Source organism: Bombina bombina, chromosome 3 (genome assembly GCF_027579735.1).
Source record: "Bombina bombina isolate aBomBom1 chromosome 3, aBomBom1.pri, whole genome shotgun sequence".
Classification (NCBI taxonomy): domain Eukaryota; kingdom Metazoa; phylum Chordata; class Amphibia; order Anura; family Bombinatoridae; genus Bombina; species Bombina bombina.
In genome coordinates, this window is record NC_069501.1 from 218,589,108 (window position 1) to 218,616,657 (window position 27,550).

Below are 27,550 nucleotides of genomic sequence, written 5' to 3' on the forward strand. Positions count from 1 at the left end.
CCCCTTTTCTTGCTTTTAAAAGAATGCATTGTAATTGTACATAACAGTTTTGTGCTTGTGGGGTGAGTCACTGTCATCCTAAACAACTGTTTCTATTGGCCCAGGAGCCGTCACAAACCAGTTTTGCACTTCCTGTTCTTGTCAAAATCAAAATAAACTGCTTTCACTTACTCAAAATGGTCACAATGAAATAAGCTTCAGTCTTTGATTATGAAAATGATTTATTAAAAATTTCAAAGCACCATTAAAAGCCCAAAGATAAATCATAAAAAAGAAACATAATACAAATCATAAAAATAAGCCATAGTAAGTGGGCAGCTGTTATCTGTTCAGTTTATAAAGACACATGGAAATCAGTGGCATTTGAGAAACATAACACATCATCTGCAGATTAGACACAAAGTAAAAATGGAGAGTTGCAGTGTGTTTTTAATATTAAATTTTGTTTCAAATATTTTATTAAATTGCATTGAAGATTTTTTTTTTTTAAACATTTGGAGGCCTTGCGTGTATTTAAAGGGATACTAAACCCATTTTTTTATTTCATGATTCAGATAGAGCATGCAATTTTAAGCAACTTTCTAATTTACACTTATGATCAATTTTTCTTAATTCTCTTGCTATGAACCAGAGTAGCGCTTGCTGATTGGTGGCTACATTTAGACACCAATCAGCAAGCGCTACCCAGGTGCTGAACCAAAAATGGGCCAGCTTTTAAGCTTACATTCCTGCTTTTTCAAATAAAGATAGAAGAGAACGAAAAATAATTGATAATAGGAGTAAATGACAGTTGTTTAAAATGGCATGCTCTGTCAGAATCATGAAAGAAACAAAATTGTATTTAGTATCCCTTTAAGCACTTATAAAATCTCTTAATTATTTTACACAACATTGCCTAATGGGAAGATGTTAATAAAGCAAATACAAAACAAAAATGACACTAAAAGTCAATCAACAAAATTATGTGCGACTAAAAACCAGATAAAATGGTATAATTTATTAGCACAAGGTTTAACATATTCCACTGTAGCTTTATGCTTTTTGCAAACTGAAATTCATCTGATTCAGCTATTAAAAATATTTGTTGTGCTTTAAAAGGGGGCAGTGATATTTTAAAAACAAAATGTTAATTGACCCAAGGCAAATGCAACTGAGTAAACTCACCACCTGATGTGTACAACCTTGTAAAATTACGTATCTAGAAGATTTTACACAATATTAACCAAAGCTGTTGGAGTTGTTGGATAATGCAAACACTATAAACATATAAATAAAAATGAGCAAACAAATGTGAGAAATGGTGCCTTATTGTATCTTTCACGTGCTGAATTTGTTCAATAACATGAAATACGAGCGAGTAATAAAAGACTAATCATCCTGAGTGACCGTAACTGTAATTGCTTTGGGCAGGTTCATTCCTCTAATGACGTCACAATAAAAGTAGAGATTTGTTTGTCCATTAACAGTAAAATTAATTACAAGTATCATAAAATCAGCAATGAGTAACAAACAGGATTTAAAAAAAAAAAAAAAAAGGAACAATGGAATAATGAGTCGGATTTAACAATTTTACTAGGGAACTTTCTGTGCCATGTTTGAAGTGAAAATGTCTCTCTGCCATGCTGGTGGATTTAGGAACAGCTGAATCCTGGAATCCTTTGCAAACCCACTTGGCTCATGTCTGGCAACATGCAGCTTTTTCTTCATTTGTATTTTTCTCGGGCCACAACAAAGTACAAAGGTTAAAATTAGAAGTAGGTATGGGAGGAGTGGACTAAATGCTGGGACTTGTTGCTAGGCCAAAGCACCCATGGGGTCCCATGCTGGTAAGACCACAGGCTCCTGTTTCAGGACATCAAGCACTTCCTCAGGGACAAACTTCTTGTCCACAACAATTTCATAGACATACTCAGAAAACCAGTCATCCGTCATAATCAGGTACCCTAGAGGAAACATGATGGTATAAACATTAGATTAATAAAGAGAGTTTATCTTAGGGGTGGAACTACTTATCTGACATTATTACATTTCACAACTGTGAAATAAGTGGGCTGAGCAGAGTTAGCACAGCTGCTGCACTGTACAGGGGGTACTGCTATCATCTATACACACACACTCCTGAGTCAGTCGCCATAGTAGCCAATAGCGTAAATGCACCATTTAGGGGTGGGTCTGATAGGTGGGCAGTAAAGATTTGTGGTTTTCTGCTGGCAGGAGACAGGGCAGGTAACAGTTCAACCAGAATGTTGCTGAGAGCATGCCTGGGCCTTATTGTAGTGATATGATTTTGGTATATGTAATAATATACACTGGTCTATTGTACATTGTCGGTCTATTATAATATATCTAGACAGTAGTGCAGTGCCCTTTACCAATACGAAAACATGCGCATATGGGGAGGCGCATCATCCCTAGGAATACTACTAGGCATCCCGCTGCGTGCTTAAATCTTCGCACAGACGGCCTAGTAGTGGAAACAAATACTCTGCTTTCATCCTTGTGATTTCTGACCATACCCTATATTATAAGGAGCTTGGTACATCTACCAGTTTGTATTGCCCCTGTTCTGACAAACATTGTAAGCCCATGTGTCACATTTATAATTTTATTGAGCCGGTTGCAAATGTCCTATAAATTGCCATAAGAGTTTCAGTTAATAGTGAAATATTTATTAGGAATTCCGATCTGTAATTATATTATATTAAACATATAAATGCACACAGTTTTAAACAAATATTTAATTCTTCTCAGAGTTGCTGTGATTTTTGAAGCAGTAGCTTGTTTTTTGCAGTACATCTTTAGTGGCTTATGCATTGACAGCAGCACTATTTAAAGGTAACAGCATTATTCAGCATCCTGTAAAGATTCCTGCATTTTTACTTAATGTGCCCTGCATCATTTGATAAAAAAAAATAATAATTTCCCTGCACTGCATATTAGAAACAAGTCGTGTTCTTGCGTATTTGTAAAAACTCAATGTAAGCTATGTTTTGCCCCAAGACCTTCTGTTCACTAGACCCACCACTAGTTTATCTGTATGGCCAACAGCAATGTGTGCTTCTGTAATCTCAGTGATGTAGCTTGTCGATATAAAACATAAATTATGCTTACCTGATCATTTTATTTCCAATGAATGAAGTCCACAGCTTCATTCATTACTGTTGGGAATTAAGAACCTGGCCATTAGGAGGAGGCAAAGACACCCCAGCCAAAGTCTTAAATATCTCCCCCACTCCCCTCATCCCCCAGTCATTCTGCCGAGGGAACAAGGAACATTAGGAGAAATATCAGGGTGTAAATGATGCCAGAAGATAAAATAAATTTAGGTCCGCCCACTGGTGTTACGGGCGGGAGCCGTGGACTCTCCTCCCCACGATGGAAATAAAATTATCAGGTAAGCATAATTTATGTTTTCCATCTAAAGGGGAGGAGAGTCCACGGCTTCATTCATTACTTTTGGGAACATATACCCAAGCTATAAAGGACAATGAATGAAACTGGGAGGGTAAAAAGGCGGACCCTAATCTGAGGGCACCACAGCCTGTAAAACCCTTTCTCCCAAAAACAGCTTTTGCAGAAGCAAAAACGTCAAATTTGTAAAACTTTGTATAAGTGTGTAAGGAGGAACAGGTAGCCGCCTTACAAATCTGCTCCATAGAGGCCTCATTCTTGAAGGCCCAAGACGAAGCCACAGCTCTAGTTGAATGAGCCGTGATCCTCTGAGGAGGCTTATGTCCCGTTGTCTCATAGGCCAAGTGAATCAAGCTCCTCAACCAAAAGGATAAAGAAGAAGTAGAAGAGGCCCTCTGCCCCTTGCGCTTCCCAGAATACACCACAAAAAGAGATGTAGACTGTCTGAAATCCTTCGTAGCCTGAAGATAGAACTTCAAGGCACGAACCACATCCAGGTTATGAAGTAACCTCTCCTTGGAAGAAGAAGGGTTAGGACACAAAGGAGGAACAATTATTTCCTGATTGATGTTACAGTTAGACACCACCTTGGGAAGAAACTCCAAACCGGTGCGAAGAACAGCCTTATCCGCATGAAAAACCAGATAAGGAGGCTTGTATTGCAAGGCAGCCAGCTCAGATACTCTGTGTGCCGATGCAATAGCCAACAGGAAGAGAACCTTCCAAGACAGACTCTTAAGGTCAATAGAATGCATAGGCTCAAACGGAACCCTCTGCAATACCTTAAGGACAAAGTTTAAGCTCCATGGGGGAGCAGACTGCCTAAAGACAGGCCTGATTCTAAACAGAGCCTCAACAAAAGATTGAATATCAGGAAGCTCAGCGTGTCTCCTGTGCAACATAACTGATAATGCCAAAATCTGTCCCTTTAAGGAACTGGCGGCAAGAAACTTCTCCAAACCCTCTAGGAAAAAAGACAGAATCCTAGATAACCTCACCTTGTGCCAAGGATATCCGTGCTTCTCACACCAGGACAAGTAAGTCCTCCACACCTTATGGTAGATACAGCGCTTGACTGGGTTCCTTGCCTGAACTAGAGTGTCAATCACACTTTCAGAAAAACCTCTCTTGGCTAAAACTAAGCGTTCAATCTCCATGCAGTCATCCTCAGAGAAACCAGATTTTGATGTTGAAAGGGGCCGTGTTCGAGCAGATCCCTGCGAAAGGGTAACTTCCATCGCGGAGAGGATGACATCCCCACCAGATCCGCAAACCACGTCCTCCGTGGCCACGATGGAGCAATCAGGATGGCCGAAGCTCGCTCCTGCTTGATGCGTGCCACTACACGAGGTAGAAGTGGTAACGGAGGAAAAATGTAAGCTAGGCTGAAACCCCAAGGCGCCACTAAGGCATCAGCTCTGCCTGGGGATCCCTCAACCCGTATCGGGGCAGCTTGCAATTGAGTCTGGACGCCATGAGGTCTATCTCTGGCATTCCCCATCTGAGACAAATCTGCGCAAACACTTCGGGGTGAAGAGACCATTCCCCCGGATGGAAGGATTGCCTGCTGAGAAAGTCCGCTTCCCAATTGTCCACACCTGGAATGTGGATCGCTAAGAGCGAGCAGCTGTGGAACTCCACCCACTCCAAAATCAGAGACACCTCCCTCATTGCTAGGGGAGCTCCTCGTCCTTCCCTGATGGTTGATGTAAGCCACCGAAGTAATGTTGTTGGTCTGGAATCTCATAAAGCTGAACGACCCCAGAGGAGGCCACGCCCTCAGAGCATTGTAGATTGCTCGAAGTTCCAGAATATTTATAGGAAGGAGAGACTCCTCCCGGGTCTATTTTCCTTGTGCCATTCTGGCACCCTAAACAGCTCCCCATCCTGCCAGACTCACGTCCGTGGTCACAATCTCCCAGGACGGTCTCAAGAAGGATGTCCCCAGGGACAGATGCTCCGGACGGATCCACCAAGAGTGGGAGTCCCTGATCCGAGCATCCATGGATAGCCGCTGTGATAGATATGAATGATCGCCGTTCCACTGTCTCAACATGAACAACTGAATAGGTCTAAGATGGATGACGGCTACGAAAAGTAGATCCTTAAGGCTTAGCCTTCTTATCCTGCGGTAGAAAAGCTCCCTTGCTTCCCGTAACCGTGGATATGATCGAATCCAATCCTGGAACAAACAGAATCTTTCCTTGAAAAGGCAGGGACAACAGCCTCGACTTAGAGGTCATGTCCGCAGACCAAGACTTTAGCCACAGAGCCCTGCGAGCTAAAACAAAGATTTCTGAAACCTTTGCGTTCAGGCGAATCATTTGCATATTGGCGTCACAAATGAAGGAATTTGCAACCTTCAACGCCTTAATCTTATCGTGTATCTCGTCGATGGAAGTCTTCCTCTCGACCATATCACACAGGTATTCACACCAATATGTTGCAGTTCCGGAAACCATTGCTACAGCCGCTGCCAGTTGAAAAACAAACCCTGTGTGCTGAAACATTTTCCTTAACATGTTTTCAAACTTTTTATCCATGGGCTCTTTAAACAACGAACTAGCCTGAAGAGGAATAGTCGTCCGCTTTGCGAGCATAGAGATAGCACCTTCCACCTTAGGGACAGTCCCCCACAGATGGAGATGAGAGTTCGGAACGAGGAACAGTTTCTTAAAGGAAGAAGAAGGGGAAAAGGAAGAACCTAGTTGCTCCCATTCATTCTTAATAATATTAGCCATCCTAACAGGAACCGGGAAGGTCTGAGGTACCACCCTGTCATTGTATACCTTATCAAGCTTAGGAATCGAAGGTTGCTCGGGAAGCTTCGGTTCTGGAACCTCCAGAGCAGCAAGCATTTTCTTAAGCAAAAAGCACAAATTCTCCATCCTAAACCTAAAGTCAGGTTCCTCCGTCGCTGGAGGATGAGATGACACGGACTCCGACCCAGAAGGAACCTCCTCCGAAGAGTCGGAGTAGGCCTCGTCATCATATAACGTCTCTGATATTTCCATAGGCATAGCAGAACGTGGTAAGGCATGGATCACTTTCAATACCGCCGTTTGCAGTTGATCCGCAAAGTCTGACAGACAACGAATCTCTCCCGTAGGAGTAATGTTTGGACCCTGGGGCACTGCATGTGCACTCGGAGATGAAAGCAGGTAACGCACCTCACGGAATGGGGAGCCCTCAGAAGTGGTCGGCTCAGTAGTACTAGACATCCCTTTAGTTTACGATGTCTCCACATCTCACACATAACGCAGCAATAACACAATATTATGTATAACCCCCCTGTTCAATAATCCCCTTACTAGGAACATTAACCCCTGATTCCATAAGATAAAAGGCGCCACACTGTGACCCTGTCTTCTGTGTTATCATTATGTATAAAAAAATGAAACAATCTTACCAGAATCAATGCCGCTGAACAGGAACACGGTCCTTCAAGTGTGACAGGTAGAAGCATCACTCCTGACATGGATTTGAGTGCAGAAAGCAGGCAGCGAAACTCGTCAATGCTGATTTTGCAGAAAGACTCTCCCTGCATCTCCAGACTCTAACTTTCATCCAGGCTCTCACTAAGAGACTGACAAAACTGCTTAAAACTCCAGTCCCATTCAGAAGAGTACTACCCTCCATAAGAGACTACTCCGAATCTTCGGCACTTCTCTGCCATCCTCCTGTGAAGAAAGGTAAAGAATGACTGGGGAATGAGGGGAGTGGGGGAAGTATTTAAGCCTTTGGCTGGGGTGTCTTTGCCTCCTCCTGGTGGCCAGGTTCTTTATTCCCAAAAGTAATGAATGAAGCCGTGGACTCTCCTCCCCTTTTGATGGAAAACTAATTTAACTCCTAGGGCTGTAAATACTTCTGGGCATTACATTTATTCCTCAGTATAAATGGTTAAATCAGCTGCATATGTGAATCAGGGGGTAGATTAAGTGAGAAGCATATTTTTGTAATGTAAAATGATACACCCTCTCTTGGCTACATGGGTTTGCCTGCAGATATTTAAAGGGGCATTATAGCCAAAATTAAACTTTTCAACACTGACAGTTTATCTTTAAATATGTGACAGCCAAACAGTGGTAAATGAAGAACAGCTGTGCTTGCATAACATTGTTACAAACACTGCTCCTATATTGTGCTACAAACATGTGTACGCTCTGTAGCCACATACTAGGTTTTTTTAAACATGTGAGGATATACCATTTAACATTAAGAAAATAAATACACTTTTTTTTTTACCCCACAAAGAGCTAGATTACAAGTGGTGCACTAACAATAGCGTGCACGATATAGAAATATCGCGCCTGTGCTAACTTGTGCTCATATGAAAAGTTAAAAGTAAACTCGACCGCTAACTAAATTTGCGCTCGTTGGCTTAGTGTGACTGAAGATCTCTTGCAAATAATTCGGGCAAAAGTTGCACTAAACACAACATAAATACATTAAAAAATACATGTACACATATATGCCCTAACAAAAAAATATACATATAAATATTAATAAAAAAGTTATAAGGGATTCAAAGGTATATGATATATGACAAGGTATTTGAATGGAAAGGGCAATATTGTATATATACACATACATATATCCATAAACACATATATACACACACACATACAGTACATACATACAGTCATGGCCAAAAATATTGGCACCCCTGCATTTCTGTCAGATAATTGCACCAGAAAATTGCCAAGAAAATTGTTGCAATTACAAATGTTTAGGCATTCTCATGTTTATTTTTATTGTTTGTATTGGTATGACACAAAAAAATGGAGAAAATAAAGCCAAATCTTACACATTCCAAGCAAAACTCCAAATATGGACTGGACAAAATTATTGGCACCTTCTCAAAATTGTAAGAAATAAAAATAATTGCATTCCAAGTTTGTGATGCTGAAGTGGTGCATTATCTGACAGAAATGCAGGGGTGCCAATATTTTTGGCCATGACTGTATATGGATATATCCTTTGAAGCCCTTTCTACGCAAATACCTGAAAAAAGAAAAATCATTTTTATTCAATATTAATATTTAACCCATTCGGGACAAGGTAAAGTGCACAAGTTCGGAACAAACAAACGTAAACAAATGAGTAACAAGAAAGTCATGTAATCGTCAACACCAAGCTTGGATCATGGGGGACTGCCTACGATGATAGGTACGCTAAGTAGAGCTCCACTTGTAGTCTGGCCAAAATGTTTCCTCAAAGTCCACTCAAACACATTCACAGCTAATAATTGCATATAGTATATACACTATTTAATATTTAAAAGGACAATAAAGTAAAAACTAAACTTTCATGAGCACGTGCAAGAGTTCACAGTATAGACATATATTTTGTGATTGGAATATGGTTGTGTAATGATACAGGGGTCAGGGAAAAGGAAGTATGGATTTGTTCTTGTTATCTTTTGTTGAAAAGCATACCTAGGTTCAAGAGCACTGCTGGGATCTTGCTGAGCACTTCAGGTAAACCAATGTCAAAAGATCTCTATGTGCAGCCACCAATTGCCAGCTTGTGCACTGTATTGCTTTGCTGCTCCTGAATCATGAACAACTTTGCCATTTACTTCTATTTTCAAAACTGATTTGTTCTCTTGGTATCCTTTGTTGAAGTGTAAACCTAGGTCGATTGAGGAGCAGCAATACACTACTGAGACCTAGCTGACCAACGGCAAGAGATGTATATGTGTAGCCACCAATCACCAGCTAACGCTAAGTATTGCCTTGCTGCTCCTGAATCATCCACTGCATTGACTTTCCCTAATGTTTCTGTTATTTGTTCTGTACTTTTTTATTCATTACTTGTAGTATTACATTTATTCAGCTGATAAAAAAACAAAGCTGAAAGGGACACTAAACCCACATTTTTTTCTTTAATGATTCAGATAGAGCATGCAATTTTAAGCAACTTTGTAATTTACTCCTATTATAATTTTTTCTTCAATCTCTTGCTATCTTTATTTAAAAAGCAGGAATGTAAAGCTTAAGAGCAGGCCCATTTTTAGTTGAGAACCAGGGTTATGCTTCCTTATTGGTTTGCTAACTGTATCCACCAATAAACGAGCGCTATCCATGGTGCTGCACCTAAAATGGTCTGGCTCCTAAGCTTTAAATTCCCACTTTTTAAATAAAGATAGCAAGAGAACAAATACAAATTGATAGTAGGAGTAAATTAGAAAGTTGCTTAAAATTGCATGATCTATCTGAATCAATAAATACAAAAAATTGGGTTTAGTATCCCTTTAAATCTTAATTTTAGCAATAAAAATATGGTAGCTTTATTTTTAGATATTTCTACTACTAGTTTCATGTTTTTATTCTTTGCTAGTGTATGGGTGGTTCCCACTGAAAATGTCTTGTATTAAACTAGATTTCCGGAGGATATTATTCTTTCATTTCCAGGTGAATGGGCATTTTTGGAAACAGGTCAGAGAGCTTAATACATCCTGTCAAACCTTATGAAGCTCCAATCTCCAGTGCAATAAGTGAAGTTAACAACCAAAATGAAAGGCATGATAAATTAGGAAATATAAATTAACTGCATATTGGGAACTGAAAAACCACACGTAAAGAACATTTTACAACCAACAGTCTATTGTGCAGAGAAACAGTAAATAGAACAGAATATATTCACAAACTCACAATTCCAAATTATTATTTTGCTGATAAATTGATAATTGATAAAAGTGTGTAAACCAGTGCATTGACTAAGACCAACATATACAGGGGATGGATATAACAAAACAACACAGGAAAATGTAGCAATAAAGTTTATACCCAGACACTGAATATTCTGACAAATAAAGATTAATTTTTCACTGGTACAGTGTTGATGTATTTGTTTGGAATACAGGCTCAAAGTAAGCCTGGTACCACCTTTTTAATATTGAATCAATTTATAGTGAAAAAAAGAAAGATAATTTAACATTATGGAAATGTGTCTTTTTTCTCTTCTTTCCCCCTCCATATTATAAACTGAATATTTTAAAAGGGAATGACAAGAAGGCGCCATATTGTGTGAACCATACACAGCACGCAGAGCATAATCAGCAAACGATATACTCACAAATGTGCTAGTAGAAGCAGGCTGAAGTTAGCTGCAGTCTAGAGCGCTGTCACTCGGTGCAGTCTAGGACACCGGCCTAAAACGGAGTCACAGCGCTCTAGACTGTAGCTAACTGCTCAGCCTGCTTCTAATAGCACATTCTGTGCTGACACTTTTGTGAGTATATTGATTGCTGATTACACTAAGTGAATATGGTTCACACGAGAGTTTGGTTGTCAATATTTGTTTCTTTGAAGGAGAAGATCTGCCTTGCTGTTGTGTGAACAATATCGATTTGAGTCGAAAAGACTGGTTGGATTTTCATCTACATTGGATGTTTGGTGAACTATTTTAGCACTATTTATATACTCTCCTTTTTAGAGAAGTGCGTATTTTTTAAACTGAATATTTTGTGTAATCTCTATTGTAGCTCATGAAAGTCCATTTAATTCCAAATCTAAAATAACAGTTAAAAAGTAGGTTAGTATGTGAGGTTACTTAAAAAAACATAAATTGAGGAAAATGTATCCAAAAATAAAAAAGCAGAAGCTAGGCGGTTTCATGGTATAATATTCAGATATTGTCACACTGTGTGGTTGCCTAGTTATCTGGTTTGTTTTTGATGCCAGTGTGATCATGTCATTTTATTCCACTATGTGGTATTGCCATAATTTTCATGCATCGGGTTGTGTTCCCACTCGCGTACGTTTCCCGCTTCCGTTTTTTTTTGTAAACTTCTTTTTATTGAAAATCACATTATTAACAAGTAGTACAGTATTGTCAATGTCAAATCAGCTTCTGTGTTTATTAAGTCTGGCATCCCATGTAGATTGGCACCTATTTGCTGTAGTTTTCTACTGGGTGCCTGCATTTGTGTTTAATTCCTGTTTGACGGCTCTTTTGCATGTTTTTGTGGCACTTTGGATTGCCCTTCTGTACTCTTCTGCCTGATTATGTTTGCCCTTTAAGATTACCTTTGACTAAGCCATTGGATAGCCCTTCTCTACCTCATTTGCAGTTTGTTGCCATCTCTGCTGGTGTGTGACTCGTCTACTTAATTAACACTCTACTCTCTTCGCTCAGTCTAGCCCTTTGTCTGACCCCGTGCTACCTGCCAGTCTGTTTTCCTACTGTCTACTGCACATCAATTTTGTTCCCACTCATACTTCCTAATCATGCACAACTATTTTACATTTGGGGAGGATATTTATCTTCAAAAGATGGAGACAGCTATGGGAGCAAGAATGACTCACAAGTATGCTAACCTTTTTATGGCAAACCTCTAAAATAAGTTTTATAACCACCTGCAACTTAAAGTGATGATAAATTCGGCCAAAGTGCTCTACATATTTGTAAAGGTCTTATCCTAACTAGGATATCGATATGCTTTTTTATTAATCAATTCATCAGCACACTGAATAATTTTACTTGTATTCCTGCAACGTTACCGTATTGAATTCAGCCTCTCTCTAAGATTTGTGAAGCTCCTTCTTTGAGTGGCATCTGTTCTATTGAAATGCGCATGTGCTATAAGCAACTTACGCTATTTGCGCAACAGAATAAGTCAAAACCGCAAAAGAAAATTCTCTTATTCTGTTGCGCAAATAGCGTAAGTTAGTTGTAGCGCATGTGCATTTAAATAAGATGACAGCGTTCCAAGCACGGGAGCGTGCAGATAGACTTTTACATGGAGCGCATGGTGAGGCTCTGATTGGCTAGAACAGATGCCACTCAAAGAAGGAGCTTCAAAACGTAGAAGGAATAAAAGTAAAATTATTCAGTGTGCTGATGAATTGATTAATAAAAAAGCATATTGATATGATAGTTAGGAAAAGACCTTTACAAATATGTGGAGCACTTTGGCCGAATTTACCATCACTTTAAGACCCCAGGCATACTTCCACTACATTGATGACATTCTAATAACATGGATAGCAGGTGAGAAACAATTAATTCCTTTCCACAAAAGATTTAATGAATTCCATTCCACTATCAAACTCTCCCTAAACCACTTAACCACAAACATCAATTTTCTGGACACCAGAAGAACATTAAGAATAATGCCATACATACTTCCATCTATTACAAACCCACAGACTGTCCCTTCTTATCTAAAATACGACAACTTCCATCCAAAACACACCAAACACTCCATTATTTATAGCCGAGCCATAAGATGTACTCATATCTGCTCAAACAAAACTGACAGGGATTTACATGTAAAATCACTTAAAAATGTATTCAGGAACCAAGGAAAATAGAAAAGCAAGTTCACAGAGCCACCAAAATACCCAGGGACAAACTCTAGAAATATAGACCAACACTGGGCCATAACATGGTACCTCTTGTCGTAACCTTTAACACACAATTCAATATTTTATGAAAAATTAAAATTGCCAGAGACTTACATCCAACTATCCACAAGGACAGAGAACTAAAAGAAATAATCCCAGACCTACCCCTCTAATACATGCAACACATATACCTTAAAAAATGTTTAATCAAAAGCCAACTGTCAAACCCCACTAAAAACAGCATATTTCCCTGCAACCAAAAGCAATGCAAAACCTGCCATCACATCCTACACAACAGAGACAATCTCACTACTCAGTGGAGAACAGCAGTACAAAATCTAGGACTATTTTACTTGCTCTTCATCAAATGTGGTGTATCTCATAACATGTACAAATGCAAAAATTGGGGACAATACATTGGAGAAACAGGATAACAACTCAGGAAGAGATTGAATCTTCACTGTTCAGAATCACAACAAAATAACGGATACACTGTGTTAGGTAAACATTACATAAGACCAAATTACAACTTCCAGAATTTGAAAATAACAGTACTGAAAGGGAACGTCTGATCCCAAAGCGAAAGAAGGATTTGGAACCTGGCACATGGAACCTGACCCATGGCTTTCTGAACTCATATTTCCCAAGGACATGGCAAATCTACTAATTTATTGCTTTTCCTGCAAACGTGATATCACCATGGACTTTGTGACTGATCTTACGGATCACAATACTTTTACAACTATGTTGTTGGTAATAGATCGATTCTCCAGGATGGTGCATTTCATACACCTAAAAAGTCTATCCACTGCAAAAAAGTTATCCTGGCTGTTTACTGCCCATATCCTCTGAAATTATGTTTTTAGGCAGTCTATGCAGACAGACAGAAGGTCAGTTTGTTTTTCCTTTTTGGAGGGCAGTCTGCAAGAATCTTGGTATTACTGTGTCTCTGTCATCTGGCTGCCATACCCACACCAATGGACAAATGGAGAGTACTAATCAAAGTATGAAAGTTTATCTACGCTTTTATGTTACAGTCCTATAGGATAACTGGTTGAATTTCCTTCCTTTGGCAGAGCTATGTTTTAATACCAAGTAGCATTCTTTCTTAGGCACCATCCCAAATGTTTGCAGCATTGGATTACCATCCCAGAACTTTCCCTCTGCCTAGCAGTACTTCTGATGCACCTGCTGCAGATCGTCATGTAGCTTATTTGAGTTCCCATTGGTGGAAGATACGTTCGGTACTTCTCCATACTTCAGTTTGTCAAAAGTTCATTGCAGATCAGAAAATACATTGATCACCTATTTTCCATCCTGGCGATCAGGTGTGATTGTCAACTAAGCACCTGAAACTAAAGCTTTGTGCTTTACATCTTAAATTTCGTAACTTACCAACTGGTCTTATGTTCCAGCATGTGGTACAAAACTGGTTTCCTTCTAAGCCTCTGTGACCCCAGGAGGGGTCCTTTAGGGAGGGGGCAATATCATATTGTGTGGTTGCCTAGTTTTTTTCCCCCGCAGGTGTAATTGAGTAATTTTTTTCCATGCCATGGTCTCCGTATAATTTCTAGACATTGTGTTGTGTTCCCGCTTCCATTTAGTATGGCGTCCCATGTGGGTTGGTGTCTGTTTTTTTTGTAGTTTTCTACTGGGTGCATGAATTTGTTTGTAAATTTCTATTTGTCTACTTTTTAACTTGTTTTTTTTTACCTTATGCCAGAACTTTGATTAAGCACTTGGATATCCCTTTTGTACCTCATTACCAGAACATGCCTGACCTTAACTAAGCCTTTGAATAGCTCTTCTGTACCTGTTCTGCCAGACTGTAGCCAACCTCATCATGTGTATAACTCTTCTACTGAATTAACACTATTTCATGCCTCAGTCAGCCTGTGTTTGACCCTGTGTTACCTGCCAGTCTGTTTCCCTACCGGCTACTGCACATCCAGACAGAAATCTTCAGGTGAGTAATTCCACGCTGCTGCCGAGTTATGGGTTACATTCTGGGTCCTACTCAGTGTTTTGGGATAGTGTGCCTAATTCACTACTCAGCCACTGGGTCCCTTTCTGGATGGATATTTGCATCTAATATTACATAAATAAATGATTTAAATGCACACACAGAAGCATTAACCACTTGGCTTGCAGTAACCCAAAGAATACTGATAAACAGTTAATGACTATGTTGTTTGCTGCTTTGCAGACGCATGGCTACTGATATCTCAATCCACAGGCTGATTTTAACCTCGTTTGTACCTTTATTTCCACGATCATCTCCCCATGAATTTTCGACTCGCCATTTCTCATATTCTCCTTCCTGACCTTCCTAAGGAAAAAATAAATATGTATGTATTAAGTTTTCATGTATGTGAAAAAACAGAAACAAACAATATTGTACATGATGGTTTTGTTTTGCGCTTGCCTTATATCCTTAAGCAAAATATAGCAATACTAGAAAATCAATATTCAATAACCAAACAAGTTTAAGAAATCCATGATAAAATTATCATCTTGTGTATGTCATTTTGGCCTAAATACATCATTAGCTGCTATTACTCATTCAGGAACCTCAGCAGCTAAACTGCTAATGTTACAACAGCAAATATATCAGGTCAAACACAATGTCACCTGGGTGGTGGCTCATCTGTGAAATACACCGGCACACATAAGCCTAGGGTTTATAATATACCCCTAGCATGTTAGTGAGGGCTGAAAAATGGATCCTGCCTGCTGTCTTCAATTTGTAACATAGTCCTTATTATATGTCCGGATACTTATCCAGGATGAAGATAAAAGGAAAAAAAAAAATACAAGTACAGGGAACAGAAGACCAAATCCACTACCACAATATCACTCTGCAGTCTGCAACCCTGGTTTTTTTTTTAAAGTGCTGTGTTATCGTACAGTGTAGAACCACTCCTGGAGGACACAGATATAGAAGTAATCTGGTGCTAGAAGTCTAAAAGTTTATAGGTTAAGTAGTACCATAGATGCCTTATCCATACTGTCTTGACTTTATACCTTTGCGTTTAATGTAAACATGGGGGACTAGATGCTACTGAAGCTGCAGACTTTACTACTAGGTAGTAACAACAACAGTCTGTATTAGGTACCAGGTAGTAAAATGAACCACTTTTTTTCAAATCAGATGTTGCATCTGGTTAGTTTAAAAAAAACTGACCACAAGCTTTTTCCAGTAGAGTTGTGCACTGCATAACATTTTCTCCAAAAACCAAGATAGTAGAAGGGATGGCAGATTGTCCCTTTAAATCAGAGAACAATGATCTGACATTTTGCAATATACAGTCTTCTACATGCATTCCTAGATCATTATTTATTCTTTTAACTACAACACATTAATAAAGCTAGTGGGTTTTTTTTATTTCAAAATTAAAACATGACCCAGGAATGGTCAGAAATAATTAACTAAAGTTGTAATTAACAGCATCAGATTAGGGAAGAAAAACATTCTTCTACATTTCTGCTTCAATTAATCCTTACTTTGATGTTAAAAGGCAAAATGTCTTGATTTAAAAAGACACAAGCTAATCCCTTACTAACCCCAAGGTTTAATAATATTAAAACGCAGCTGTGGTTTTCCTTAATCGTTTGTAATCAGACAGCAGAACTTCACAATGAACTTGCTATGCTTTTGTCCGGTTGTTTGTTTTGTAATCCTGATAAAAACTGCAGCAAAATACAAACTCAAGCTACCAGGAAGGGAGGAATTATAAATAGATAGAAACAAACCCAGGAGGTCGGTGTATATTATTATTTGCTTTTAATCAACCGCCCTCCCAAATACTTGGCAACACAAGCACAAGCCTATTAGGTCAGAGTTTTCTAATAGGGCTTTAGAGCTCATTTTCCAGTCTCTTCTAAGAAGTGTAGTATGAGGAGCCTGCTTGCCAGACAAAACTATGTGTGGGGGGAGTCAGTGGAAGAAGCTTAGGAATCAGTCACTTGAACAATGTTAAAATGACTGGGGGTCTGAGGCAAAGAAAAACAAAGTTATGCAGAGCAACAGCCAACAGCATCTATTGTTCAAATATACCAGTGTTGGGCAACAAGGCACTTTGAGCTTTAATAAAGGCAAATGTTACATGATACTAGTTTGTACAGAGGGAGAGAGAGTTAGCAAAGCTGAATATAAAGGGACAGTCAAATTAAAATTAAACGTTCATGATTCAGATAGGGCATACAATTTTAAACAACTTTCCAATTTACTTTTATCATCATAGCTGCTTTGTTCTCTTGGTATTCTTTGTTGAAAGTTAAACCAAGGTAGGCTTATATTCTAATGTCTAAGCCCTTGAAGCCCACCTTTTTTATCAGTGCATTTGACAGTTTTTCTCAGCTAAAGGGCGTTAGTTTGTGTGTGCCATATAGATAACATTGTGCTCACGCCCTTGGAGTTACTTATGAGAAGGCAGTTATTGGCTAAAATACAAGTCTGTCAAATGAACTGAAATAAGGGGGCAGCACAGCCTGCAGAGGATTAGATACAAGGTAATCACAGAGGTAAAAAGTATATAACTGTGTTGGTTACCCGAAACTGAAGAATGGGTAATTAAGAGATTATCTCTCTTTTTAAACAATACAAATGCTGGATTTGACTATCCCTTTAAGAATGGTTGGACTTTTAGATTAGCTCTTCTGCACTTTTCTGCTTTCTTCAATATTTTGGAGAAATGATAAATAATAACAAATATTAGGTTTCATTCAGGGTCCCTAGCAAGGTGGTGCTCAGTAGTTTAGTTCTTGTTATGATGATATAATATGGGACCGGCTTTATAAAACAACAGGACAACATATGCATCTGTTTAAATGAGGATGTAGCAGACTTGACATTTAGTTGTCAAAATTAAATCAATTTTTTGAAGCAGGTAATGAATTAAAGGGACATTCTGGTCATAATTTAAATGCACATAGATGAATAACATCTTTGAATAGAAACACATTAGCAATATAGATGTGTTAGCAAAAATGCTTCTAGTAAAATTTATCACTGTTTTAGTGTTACCATTTTTCTCTGCACGTGCACATAAAGCATAGCTAGATATTCTCAGTGCACCAGCATTTTAAATACTGCAGCTGCTCAGAGCATCAGAGGGGCTTGTATCATGTCAGCAATTAACAAATTGAGTCATTACCAGATTGTACCAGCAACTTAGGCTCTCTGAGCAAGTGCTGTGTTTAAAATGCTGGTGCACGGTGCATACATAAATACGCTTTTGAAACAGCTATAGCTCTCATTAGAAGTATTTTTGCTAATACATTTATATTACAAAAATGCTTCTATTCAAAACTAAAATGCATCCATGTGGATTCCAATTTTGGCTGGAATGTTCCTTTAAGATATAAATGAAAGAAACATTTTGAGTACCATGTTCCTTTAACGAGAGTCATCAAATGTTAGGGACATTCCAGCCAAAAATTTACTTTACATGGATTAATTGTAGTCTTGAATAGAAGCATTTTTGTAATATACATGCATTAGCAAAAATGCTTCTAATAAAAGCTATAGCTGTTTCAAAAGTGTATTTAAGTATGCACCGTGCACCAGCATTTTAAACACAGCTCTTGCTCAGAGAGCCTAAGGTGCTTTTAACATCTGGTAATGACTCAATTTGTTAAGTGCTGACATGATACAAGCCCCACTGATGATCTAAACAACTGCAGTATTTAAATTGCCAGTGCTGTGAGAATATCTATTTATACTTCACGTGCACATGCAGAGAAAAATGTTAACACTAAAACAGTGATAACTTTTACTAGAATAATTTTTGCCAATACATCTATATTGCAAATTTGTTTCTATTCAAAGATGTAATTCATCTATGTGCATTTAAATTTTGACCAGAATGTTCCTTTAATAAAGGCTGAGTTTAAGAAACACCAATTAAAGGAACACAAGGTTTGAACTTAAATGCACTTCAGAAGCAATTTTTGAAATATACTTGGGTGGGCATACTGTCTGTGTGTGCTACAGGAGAAGGTAGTTCTGTTAGAACAATAGAGAGTGCTGGTCTGCATTTGTACAGCTTTTTTTGTTTTAGGTCTGGGATCATGAAGATTCAAGATAGAAATTATTCTTTAGTTGTATAGATACACAATCAATGTGAGAGAATATAAACTTACTCTGCTCTCCTTGAAGTGGTAATGTGATTTATTAGGAAAGAAATGGTTTGTGCTTTCTGTATCCGTTACATGTATACAAATAATTAATTGCACAAATACCTTTTGCCACAATGTACACTTTGTAAAACCAGACCAGCCTTGTCTTGTATTACTTGAGCAAACAATAGTAGGATTATATTCCCCCACATTACTGACATACCTCATATCAATGAAGTACAACCAGTAGATGAGAACTGATTCCTACATTTATAGTTTTGGTGTTAGCACTGACATATACAAATATGCAGTATTTCACTACAAGTCCCCTTTTGTCTCTCTTTCTTTCCCTAACCCACCATACACCGCTATATAATTAGCTCTTTACAGCATAAGCACATCAGTGCATGTTTTGTAATATTTAATTCATATGTTTAAAGTGAATGTAAATTTTGATGCTAAAGTGCCCGGTTTATTTCATCAAAATTATTGGAGGAGGACCTATCCATCATTTCTGACATCAGAAATGGCTTGCGACGACCGGAGGAAGCTGGAGCTGCTGTCAAGATTACAATTTTGATGAATTAAAGTGCCCCTGTTTTTAATCAAATTTTTAAAAACCGGGCACTTTAGCATCAAAATTTACATTCACTTTAAGTAATAATTGAATACTGATTGTACTCTGGCAGTCCCCATTTTATGAAAAGACCCTTAAAGGGATGGTAAAAATTTTGAAATTGTAATACAAAATTATTCATTAGGCATCGTACAACTTAGAAATGCCGTTGCTCAATTTTCTTGTAATGTACTGTAACTCGGAAAAATGTAGGGTTTCTAGTTCTAAGAACTCAGAATGCACATGGATGGCTTCAAAAGCCTCACCCTGCCACATATCTGTCCCCTATTGGCTGCAGCATAGGAACTGCAAAACAAACCTGCTAATATTTTGGCAGAGGCTAGCGGTCTCTGCTTGAATAACAAGTCCAGATTGACTTCTCCAAATAAAGCAAGCAATGGGTGGAGTTTGGTTACTGAAAAATAACCGCAGCAAACAAGAGGTTGGTCTAGTTAAAAACAACTCACCTAATATATTAGTTTATTGTAAGATTATAGAAAGATCTGGTGATTACAAAGTGTTTACAATTTGTAATAGTTCGGTGAGCATTGTATACATTGTCCCCCACACCCCTATACTTAGTACCACAACACGCTACACTCATTAGCCTGGGCAACCTCCTTTCCTTGCCAGTCATTGTGCTCCAGCTGGGCAGAGAGTCTCATGGGGTTGCATATGATTTAATAGGAGGTCCTGGTAGTGTAAGGCTATGCAATATATTATCCTGTGCACAAAACTATTATTCAACCAACTGCATAGAGTAAAGGTTGGCTCAAAAATTACTTCCCTCTATTGTGTTTTAAATTAGATCATGGTTTATTATTGGATATCTATACAGGAAACAGTGATATGATGGATTTAACATACTATTAAATGAGGGCTATGAAACTCAATATTTTCTTTTGCCATTTAAACAGAGCATACAATAAAAACAAACAAAACCCCCTCCAATTTACTTCTATTATCAAATTTGCTTTGTTCTTAAGGTATTCTTTATTGAAGAGATACCTCGGTAGGCGTCTGGACTCTGGAGCACTACATGGCAGGAAGTAGTGCTGCATCTAGTGCTCTTGCAAATAGCTGCCAAAAAGTGCTCCAGACACTTGCATGCTCCTGAGCTTATTTCTCTGCTTTTCAACAAAATATACAAAAAAAGGAAGAAAATTTGATAACAGAAGTAAATTAGAAAGTTATTTAAAAATGTTATGCTCCATCTGAATCAAAAATATCTGTGTCTCATGTCCCTTAAACTGACAGTCTAGTCAAAATTAAAACTTTTATGATTTAAATAGGGCGTCATTTTAAACTTTCCAATTTACTTTTATCATCAATTTTGCTTTGTTCTCTTGGTATTCTTAGTTGAAAGCTAAACCTAGGAGGCTCATATGCAAACGTCTTAGCCCTTGAATGCTGCCTCTTATCGGAATGCATGTTTGCACAACTAGAGGGAGTTAGTTCATGTGTGCCATATAGATAACTGTGCTCAGCACTGATTGGCTGAAATGCAAGTCTGTCAAAAGAACAGAAATAAGGGGGCAGTCTGCAGAGACTTAGATACAAGGTAATCACAGAGATAAAAAGCATATTAATATAACTGTGTTGGTTATGCAAAACTGGGGAATGGGTAATAAAGGGATTATCTATCTTTTTAAACAATATCAATTCTGGTGTAGACTGGCCCTTTAAATGAATTGGGCATATAGTCACAACATCTAAGGCATTGTGCATCTAATTTTGCATAGAATTAATTTATAATTAAATTTACTCAATCCATATTAACAGATAGCATTTGTAAAAAAACTGGTGACTTTTAATGTAAAAAGTGCTCTGTAATTAAAATCCCCTTAATATGCATTCCTACAGTGTCAGTCATTGCAAAGACATTATTTGATTGGTCAACCATAACAACCATTTTGTAAAAATCTGAGAGTGCTAGCTTTGGTCATAGCTTAACACAATTAAAACATATGATTTGAACTCCACACAAAAGCCCTTGTTAGCAATAATTCCAAGATTGTACACAATAATTTACAATTTATTTGAATTGAAACATATTTTTGTGTAATGTAGCTTTCTTTGATGAGTAAGCTGGAACGCATAGCACTGTTTAATCTTTTAATTTTACTTTGCAATGTGCTTTTAGTAAAAATATTAATTTTCCCCTTTACAGCCAATCAGAAACCATCCCGTCTAATCCACAGGCAGTGCATTGAGGGGGCAAATGATCAAATACAAGAAGCCGTGGATAGAGTGTTCACAATACACAGTCTATGGATCAGGCAGTAAGGCTTCCCATTGCCTGCTGAAGAAAAGCCGAAAAAAGATACAGTCCAGTCAGTGAAGGAGTGGTCTTGCAGAAGAATTATTACAAGGTAAAATTAGGAGAGTCAAACAGTGATAGGTCTTGCATCTTTAAAGGGTTACTAAAGTCAAAATTAAAGTTTCATGATTCAGATAAAGCCTGCTATTTAAATACAACTGTTCAATATACCTCCGTTATCATAACATGCACATTCATTTTATGTGCACAATATCTGAGGCTACAGTATATACCTATATGCATTTTGTGATTAGCTGGTGGCAGTCACATGATATATGGGGAGGGTAAATTGGATTAACTTTTACATTTGTCAGAAAATATTCTACTGCTCATTTCATATTCAAAGTAAGTGCTATTGAATTGTATTTTTATTGTTTTTTTGTCAGTTATTCAATGTTACTGTATTTAGTGGTCCTTTAACATCAAAGAAGGCAAAATGACACAAATAATGTGCCTTTTAATGTATTTTTAAAGGAAGTGAAAAGAACAAAATGCTAAAAAGTTATACAGCATGTGTGTGCATGTTTAGTATGTGCTTTAGAGGACCCTTAAAGGTACATGAAACCCAAATTTTTTCTTTCATGATTTAGAAAGAGCATACAATTATACACATCTTTCTAATTTACTTCTATTATCTATTTTGCTTCATTCTCTTGATATTCTTTGCTGAAAAGCATATCTAGATATGCTTAGTAGCTGCTGATTGGTAGCTGCACATAGATGCCTCCTGTGATTGGTTCACTGTGTGCATTGCTATTTCTTCATTAAAGTATATCTAAAGAATAAAGCAAATTAGGTAATAGAGGTAAATTGGAATGTTGTTTAAAATTATATTATCTACCTTAATCATGAGAGAAAATGTTTGGGTATAGTGTCCCTTTAAATACAAAATAATTGCATCAAAAAGTGCCAAATAAAAAGACAATGCAATTGCACTTACTAATTTTAAATTAGTAACCCATTTTGCTAACAAATTTAAAACTTTCCTCACCCTGTATTATGTGCTAGCTATCAGTCAATCACAAACTCATATACACATACACTGTAAACTCTTGCACATGCTCAGTAGAAGCTGGTGCCTCAGCAAGTGTGGAATCGCCTCTTGTGCAAGGTTAATACTCTAAGATCTGTGCAAAACCAGATCTTAGCAGGTTTCACTTGTACAAGAGGAGATTTGGCTCTGAACAGAGCCGAATACCGAAAGCAGCCTCTTACTTCTGCATTCAGCAGTGAACGAAACTGCTGAACGCACAGCTCTAGTTGCTATAAAATAACATATCGACCAAGTCTAAACGTGTTCAACCTGTTAACTAGATCCGGTATGTCTGTTGTGCTTATAGGGCTTTAACAGTGCAGCATGAATAAATAGCACGGTCTCACTGCTGTCTGCCAGACCCACACTGTTAAAGCCCTGAAAGATACTTGCAACAGGCGACGTACAGGGTACATTGCAAGCATTATGGGGTTAAAAAAATTAACATCCTTTTTACTGTTTTTTAATTGCAAAAATGTCACCCTCTCTTTGCCTTATGTGGAGGAGCCATCAAGAGCTTTAGTCTGCAGGCAATATGGCTAGCCACAATCTTATTACTATAAAGTGCCTTGCTTTGCAGTTCTTATGAGCTAATGCCAATTAGGGACAAATATGTAGCATAGTTAGCTTGAGAAGTCACCCAGGCGCATTTCAAGTTCTGAGAATTAGAAAACCCTCAATTTTCAGAGCTAAATTACACATGGGGGAAAATAATTAAAGTATATTGTAAAGTTAGTGTATTATGCATAATTAAAAATTTTACTTAAAAATGTCAAGGTCTTTACTGTCCCTTTAAGATTGTAGAGATCTACAAAAAACTATATGTTTGTTTACTGAATTTGGCAGCAAATGACTAGTTAATACTTTCTAAATGTTTGAAGTTCAAGCGTTGATTCCATACTGAGTATCCGTTTCTCATTTAATACCCACAGATACAATCTTATTTCGTAAAAAGGTTACACAACTATGAAAATGCTGGCAAGCTGTCTAAACCCATATACCCCCCCCCCCCATCTGATTCATTTTGCTGTGCACATTTTTTCATTTTGATTTCTGGCGTTTGGCTTTCTTTTCTACAACATTCCAGTCTTTTAGAAACATAGCCTTTTTAATTAGTTTTTTTTTTAAATTAGTTAAGCCACAAGGATTACAAAGAAAATTTAATAGGAAAATATCCATTTTCCTTTAACTCTAAGCAAACACCAACAAAAACTATATATTAATGTGGATTTTAAATGTTTTTTCCCCCCAGGGGTTTCTGTCTGAAAGCAGAACTCACACATTCAATGCAAATGTAAAATATGGCAGTTACAATGATGATGATGATGATGATGATTGCCTAATAAAAAGCTCCCAGATGCCCCATATGTAGCGGGATTCTCATGGTTTGGCTGCTCTGCCCTGCAGTTCCTCCCACAGTTTTCCTCTTGTTTTAAATATTAACCAGGGACCACAAAGACTCTGCCCACAACACAACCAACTCACTAACCACCTGCTTCCTTGCCCCTGAGAGTCAGCTCAACCTCACACATCATAGGCCGTTCTGGAAGCCCTCAAGGAATTGTTTTTCATATAACACTGTATTTGTTCGTAAATTCTGACGACCATATTTAGTTGTATTTTTGACGCACACAAGGTTTTAGCATAGCCTATTTGCACATTTCTTTCCACAGAAAACCTGAACTAGCAGTGTTTCCCTCTGGAGCTTGATTATAACAAACAGGCTTTTCAATGGGAATAATAATAATAAAATACAACCAGTGTTAAAGGGACACTGAACCCACATTTTTTCTTTCATGATTCAAATAGAGCATACAATTTTAAGCAACTTTCTAATTTACTCCTATTATCAATTTTTCTTCATTTTCTTGCTATCTTTATTTGAAAAAGAAGGCATCTAAGCTAAGGAGACAGACAATTTTTGGCTCAGAACACTGGACAGCACTTGTTTATTGGTGGGTGAATTTATCCACCAATCAGCAAGAACAACCCAGGTTGTTCACCAAAAATGGGCCGGCATCTAAAATTACATTCTTGCTTTTCAAATAAAGATACAAAGAGAATGAAGAAAATGTGATAATAGGATTAAATTAGAATTTTGCTTTAAATTGCATGCTCTATCTGAATCACAAAAGAAAAAAATTGGGTTCGGTGTCCCTTTAAATATCAGACAAAAATATTTGAGATACTTTATATAAATTAAACACTGTGCACCCAAGAAGGAAACAAAAAAGATACTTAGTCTTGTTTGTATAACTCAGTAAGAGTATATGGACACATTCTTCTTATGTATGAACCACAAAGAGAAATAAAAAACTCCATAGCATAGTACTGTATGACAATTCTTGTTGGAGCTCCAATAGCTTTCAAACCAATAAGGTAATAGCAGGGGGTTCTACTTTATTTAAAACATGCAATACCTAAAAGTCAGCACACAATTACTTAAGGCATTATATACTCTTTAGATCACAGAACTATACAACACCCAAAAAAAAGCCTAATAGCGCTAAAGCAAAGCTTTGTGTTTTTGTGTATAAGTTAGGTGTGCTACAGTCTGTAATATTGCTTTAGAGTCCGCCTCTCCTTCTGATGTGATGACATATCTCCTAAATGCTCCAACGTACATTTCACCATAAGGCTTTGTCAAGGATACCTGATTTTAAACAGAATTGCCATACAGTACGGTGCTATGGACTCTTTTCTCAAGAATTTGCCCATATACTCTTACTGAATAATACAAACAAGTCTAAGTATCGGTTTTGTTTCTTTCTTGGCTGCACAGTGTTTAATTTATATAACTTTGTATCTCTTTTGTGTGTGAAAACATGTAAATAGAAAAATGGGTGAAACATTGTATAGTTAATAACTTGCTCCTATGGGAATCACTGGCAATTCAGTTTTCTATGGTAAAAATGTGTGAATATGCTTTAGAATACAATTTTGAGACTGATTTATATATTTTTAAACTTTTTAATAAATCCAATAATATAAATATGATTTATGAATATTTGAGAGCAAATTTATCAAAAACATAATTTATTCTTACCTGATAAATTAAATTCTTTCTTGGGAATTACATCACCTGGCCACCAGGAGGAGGCAAAGACCAGATCATTCATGCATCCCTCCTACCTTCCCCTTCCCTCCCAAAACGACTTAAAGCTGAGGAAAGAAGAAAGACAGTAGGGCAAAGAGGTGCAAACTAGGACTGTCGAAACCATGTACTACAATGTTTGGGTGGCTTCGTGGACTTTATCAGGTAAGAATAAATTAGGTTTTCTTTCTAATGGTAGTGAGAGTCCATGATCCTTACACTTGGGAACCAATACCCAAGCTGAGAAGTCCACAAAATGAATGGGCAGGAAAAGGTAAGGCAGGCACCTAAGCACTAGGCACCACATCCCTAAGACAGCACAAATGAAGAAGAGGCTGCACAACATATCCAAATAAGCAAAACACAGGTTTATTCTAGTGATACAACCTGGACAAGTTAGTAGGTAGTCTGACGCGTTTCACACCCTCTAGTGGCACTTGCTTTATCAGTGTCTCTGATGAAGCGCCACTAGAGGGCGTGAAACGAGTCAGACTACCTACTAACTTGTCCATGTCTGTCCAGGTTGTATCATTAGAATAAACCTGTGTTTTGCTTATTTAGATACGTTGTGCAGCCTCTTCTTCCTTTGTGCTGTCATTGGCGGTTGGTTCCCGCATTCACGGCTTTGCACCTTGCTCGGATGGAGTATTACATTCCAAGAGCTGTGGCGAGGATCGCTCGTTGACAGGTGACATCATTACTTCTCGACACCGCATGTACCCAGTGACCGTGAGCAGTAGCGGCTGTTTATTTCACTTACACCACATCCCTAAGATCCTTTCTACCAAAAGCAGCCTCCGATGAGGCAAACACATCAAAATGATAGAATTTTGTAAACGTGTGAAGAGAAAGTCGCAGATTGCAAATTTGTTCGACAGAAACCTCATTCTTAAAACCCAAGAGGTAGCAACTGAAAAATTGGAATGAGCAGTAATTCTGACCAGTGGATCTTAGTAAGCCCTACAAATGATACTCTTTAATCAGAACGACAAAGATACAGCTGTGGCTTTTTGCCCCCTGCGTTTACCTGAAAATAACACAAACTAGAAGACTGACTATATTCTTTTGTAGCCTGAAGGTAAAATATGAATGCCCTAACTACATCTAAGTTATGCAATAACCTTTTCTGTGGAGACTTTGGATTAGGACAAAAGGAAGGAACTATTATTTCCTGATTGATATTTTCAGTAGACACTACCTTAGGAAGAAACCCCAAATTCAGTCTCAAAACAGCCTTATCCTGTGAAAAACCAAATAAGACACCTCCCGCACAAAGCGCTGATAACGCAGACACTCTACAAGCTGAAGAAATAGCCAACAGGAAAAGAACCTTCCAGGAAAGAAACTTGATATCCGGCTTATGCATAGGTTCAAAAGGAGGCTATTGCAAAACCTTTAAAAACCAAATCACTGGCCTGATTCTGCATAAAGCTTGAACAAAAGATTGAATGTCAGGTAATCTAGCCAATTTCCTATGCAACAGGACAGACAAAGCTGAAATCTGACCCTTTAGGGAACTAACTGCAACACTCTTCTCCAGACCTTCTTGTAAAAACTGGATAATTTGTGGAATTCAAACTGAATGCCAAGAATAACCTCGTTT

The 27,550-nt window shown here is 37.9% G+C and overlaps 1 protein-coding gene across 1 annotated transcript in view; it reads right to left on the reverse strand.

The window, feature by feature from the left end:
* Positions 1-203: 203 nt before the first annotated feature.
* The window catches only part of BLMH (bleomycin hydrolase), a 236,895-nt gene continuing 209,548 nt past the window's right edge, over positions 204-27,550 (reverse strand). Inside the window, exons 11-12 of the mRNA XM_053706144.1 lie at positions 15,024-15,093; positions 204-1,943 (exon numbers count right to left, since the gene is read on the reverse strand). Coding sequence (XP_053562119.1) covers positions 1,795-1,943; positions 15,024-15,093 — 219 coding nt within the window. The 3' untranslated portion in view covers positions 204-1,794. The remainder of the gene's footprint in view (positions 1,944-15,023; positions 15,094-27,550) is intronic.